The 3,831-nt window shown below is 32.4% G+C and overlaps 1 protein-coding gene across 1 annotated transcript; it reads right to left on the reverse strand.

The window, feature by feature from the left end:
• Window positions 1-762: 762 nt before the first annotated feature.
• LOC110729809 (photosynthetic NDH subunit of subcomplex B 3, chloroplastic-like) lies at window positions 763-2,457 on the reverse strand. Its single transcript, XM_021909585.1, has 6 exons — window positions 2,109-2,457; window positions 1,620-1,730; window positions 1,441-1,497; window positions 1,221-1,283; window positions 1,051-1,113; window positions 763-936 (listed from the first exon to the last, which is right to left on the reverse strand). The coding sequence occupies exons 1-6, from the start codon at window positions 2,370-2,372 to the stop codon at window positions 862-864; spliced, it is 633 nt and encodes a 210-aa protein (XP_021765277.1). The 5' UTR covers window positions 2,373-2,457; the 3' UTR covers window positions 763-861.
• Window positions 2,458-3,831: the final 1,374 nt, after the last annotated feature.

Genomic DNA, 3,831 nt, shown 5'->3' on the forward strand with positions numbered 1-3,831 from the left:
ATGTAGTCATGTACAACCTAGCTAACGTGTCGTGCAAGCTAGCCCCAATGCAAGCTAGTTTGTCGTTCTCATCTAGCTTGTGTAAATTTTAAAAATGATGTTCATGCACGGCCCAAATATATCAGTGTGTCTTTTGAACTTGCTAGTTGGGCCATTTTGATGTTGTGTCTGATCAACTCTTGTTTTAGCCTAACCCATGCTAAACTCTTGGCTACTCATGTAAAAAAGAACACTAGCATCCATGAACATTTCAAGACCAATTGTAAAACTTAGTTTGAGTATTATTCTTTAACTTGCTTAAATCTTGAGGTATGTAATTACTTGTAATAACCACTATTACCGAAGTTACGGTATTATTATTTGGTATGAAAATTGGCTAACAGTGTGATTGGATTGAAGAAAATGGAGGGAAAGGAAGGGAAGGGAAATAGAGAGATGGAGTATCTTTCATTTGGATAACAAGTGAGAAAGGAAGGGAATTAGAGAGGAGAGAAATTAAGGGATTAATTTATAGGAAATTGACCCTCCAACAATGGAGAGATTTGGAAGGAAAACTCACCATTCTTCCCTCCCGTCCTGTTCTCCTCCCTCCCCTTCTTTTCCTTCCGCTTTCTTTATCCAAACATACTCTAAGGGAACACAATGTCACAATCTGCTGCCTAATTATGTTAAACTAGTCCAAAAATGTATCACTAATTCACTATATTATTAACTCTTGGCACAAAACTCACAAGCTACTCATGTTAAAAGTGAAAACTCCAATTTATGAAGAGTAAAGGACTAAAACTTTATTTGAATTTCATTCGTATTTTAAATTTATATCGATAATATACAAAATCTTTGAAAGTATGTAACTAACTATCAAGAAACACTAGGGAAATCTTTCTCATAATTCCATTCATGTGCTTTCCATTCTGGTAGTTGCTGGATGACAACCTGCATATACAAATCATATGAAAACATTAAGATAATATTGTTATTATATCAAAATTAATGTTGTAATGATATAATTAATCGAGGTTAATTCATTAAGAAGAAGGTTCTACTGACCATTCCTCTTGAATCTGGTGTACCAACTGTAGTTTGACAAGCAAGTCTCCAATTCTTTGGTTTCTGCTCAAATTTAATTAATTTCCCATTAAACATACTTATAATAAGTTCACATAAATGTAAGTTTGTAGAAGTTTGTAACAGGGGAGTGTAATATTGATATATATTACCTTTTTAAGATGTTCTTTCTCTTTTTCAGTTCTGGGGTTTAGAAGCTCCTTGCCTTCAATCACCTAATCAAATAACCAAGTTCTTGATCAAATTAGTATCGCATTCATCCTAATTTAATTATTACTTCGCATTTGATTAGAGTTGAAGTTATAATAATGGTTAGGGGATCATATCCTAGCGAAATTTGATAATTATATTCATATGTGTGAGATCGATCACCTCCACCATGCAGGATCCACATGTTCCACCACCCGCGCAGTTTAATAGTGGTCTTGCCTGAAAAATTCAAATTCGACAAAATATAAAGCAACGTTAATTTCATTTCATTAGTTTCATATAAGCAATGTACTTCATTAAATTAACAATTGATGAAGCGAAGCGCTTAATTAAGAGCTTACATATGGTCCATAAAGGTCAATATCATTATCCAACATTATATCCCTTAGCTTTTGTCCACCCGTTGCTGATCGCAAATGTAAATCGGGCGTTCCATCCGGGAGTAATACTGACTGATTAATCAGAAACCCAAAAATCGGATTAAGAAAACAGAGAACAGAGAAATTAAGAAAATAATTTATATTGTACAACTTATCATACAATTACTCTTAATGCATGTCTTAATAAGGTTCCCGTCTACAAAGGTGCACAACTTTACTACACTAGTAACAACAATAATAGAGTGACAAATGGGACGAGTTTTGTGGATACCTCCCCCTAGGTACGGGTTGGTGTTAACATGGAGAAAAAATCATACCTATACAGGGTGGTGAGGCGGGTATGAATTTTAAATGTTACCATCTCACGCAATTTTTTTTTCTCTCTTGCAAATTACATAAAACATGCTAACAAAAAAAAAAATAAAGAAATTATGTTTGAGATGTACTTACACTGACAAATGCAAACCCAACATAAGGCTGTTCGAGTTCTTCCTCTGATTGATCACTTGTTTCATTAGCTTGATCTTTCTCCGGAACAATTCCAATAGCTCTAATTTGCCTTCTATTATTGTTATTAAAGCTAGTTAGATTTTTGGTACTAATTGTTCTAATAGTGTATTTTGTTGTAATGTAGTGTTTAAAGTTGTTAGAAGATAAGAAACTTGAAGATAAACTGTAAGGAGTGTTCAAGTAAAGAGCAGTACTGCCCATCATTATTTTTGATATGTCATAAATTAAAGTGGAATAGTTTTTCTTGCTTTTTAGTTTTGTTTTTGTGGGTCAAAAATATAGTGAGTATATCTATTTAAACGGTTATAGTTTTGTTTATAACATGGTTGATGTGTGGTTCATATGTATCTTATCTTTGGTTTTGTGATAATAGGTAAAGAATCTCATGATATGGTTGCTTGATGGCAATCATAGCTTTGCCTCCGAGGTTTAGGACTTAAAAGCTAGTATAAAGTTGGAGGATCGAGCAATAGTTCATGTGTTGTGGAGCAATTAGATAATACTTAGGCTATGTTTTTTTTACCTTATTTTTGCTGAACTTAAATTATTTTTATTAAATTGAATTTAGTTTAACGCTTTGTTTGGATAGTAATTAATTAAGGAAAGAAAGGAAAAGAAGGAAAGAAGAGGAAGGGAAGGGAAAAGAAAGGGAGGGGGAGGTGAGCTCAATTCTCCCTTCAAATCTCTCCAATTTTGGAGTGATTGTGCTTATATTAAAGAGAGAGGGAAAATGGACCTCTCCCTCTCCTTTCCCTTCCTTCTCCTAATCCTTTACCTAAATAAGAGAGTTTGTTCCCCTCTTTTTCTCTTCCCTTCTTTTCCTTTCATTTCCTTTTATCCAAATAGTGTAGCTGATTCTCTATTGTAAACTGAAATAATTAATTTTACTGAACTTTAAGTTATTTTTACCGAATATTTTTTTATGGTTAAGAGAACAGGGCCTTACTTCGTTTCCTGATTATGCTCTTGGCTTGATTTTACACATTTGTCAATAGTCTCAATACATATATTTCATCATTAACTAATGAGAAAATCAAAGTTTATATCTGAGATAAACCTGTAAACATATTTTCCCTCACAATGTAATTTTTATATTTTTTTAAATTATAAATTTTTTAATAAAGTGGCATGGGAACAAATGTATAAAATTGTGAGAGGAGATAAATTGGGATGTTAATATCAGAGATTAACTTGAGCTTCCTCCTAACTAATAACTAAAGGTTGAAATAATAACTTTTTCTCCCTTTTTATCTCTTCTCTCTCCTCTTTTAGGATTTTAGTTTTCTTGATGGCCATTTAGGTCGAAGAAATTGAACTATTTCCTAATTTCCAACCCTTTTACTTTTAAATTCAATTCTTTTTTTCTTCTTTTTTTTTTATTTATTTTTGCTTTGTTCTCTCCATCTATGAGCTAAGAGTCTTTTTTCAATTTTCTGAGTTTTTCCCAACATTTTGGGTTGTTGATCATCATCTATGAATGAGAATTATATTTTCAAAGTTTTAATAATTGGGAAGGTGATCAGAATTCATATGGGTTTAAGTCTTGTCATCTTTGTACACAATTTAGGTGCTTATCTACACTCAATTGCTTATATATTTAGAGGTCTAAGGTGTATATTTACATTATCTGCTTAATTAGGTTATGCTCTACTACTCTCCATTT

This window comes from Chenopodium quinoa, unplaced genomic scaffold, assembly GCF_001683475.1.
Source record: "Chenopodium quinoa cultivar QQ74 unplaced genomic scaffold, ASM168347v1, whole genome shotgun sequence".
NCBI lineage: Eukaryota > Viridiplantae > Streptophyta > Magnoliopsida > Caryophyllales > Amaranthaceae > Chenopodium > Chenopodium quinoa.

Coding starts and splice junctions, on each gene's coding strand:
- LOC110729809 (XM_021909585.1), bottom strand. CDS start 2,372: ATGATGGGCAGTACTGCTCTTTACTTGAACACTCCTTACAGTTTATCT. Junction 1,731..2,108: donor TTGGGTTTGCATTTGTCAGT/GTAAGTACATCT, acceptor CTGATTAATCAG/TCAGTATTACTCCCGGATGG. Junction 1,114..1,220: donor AGAAAGAACATCTTAAAAAG/GTAATATATATC, acceptor AAATTTGAGCAG/AAACCAAAGAATTGGAGACT.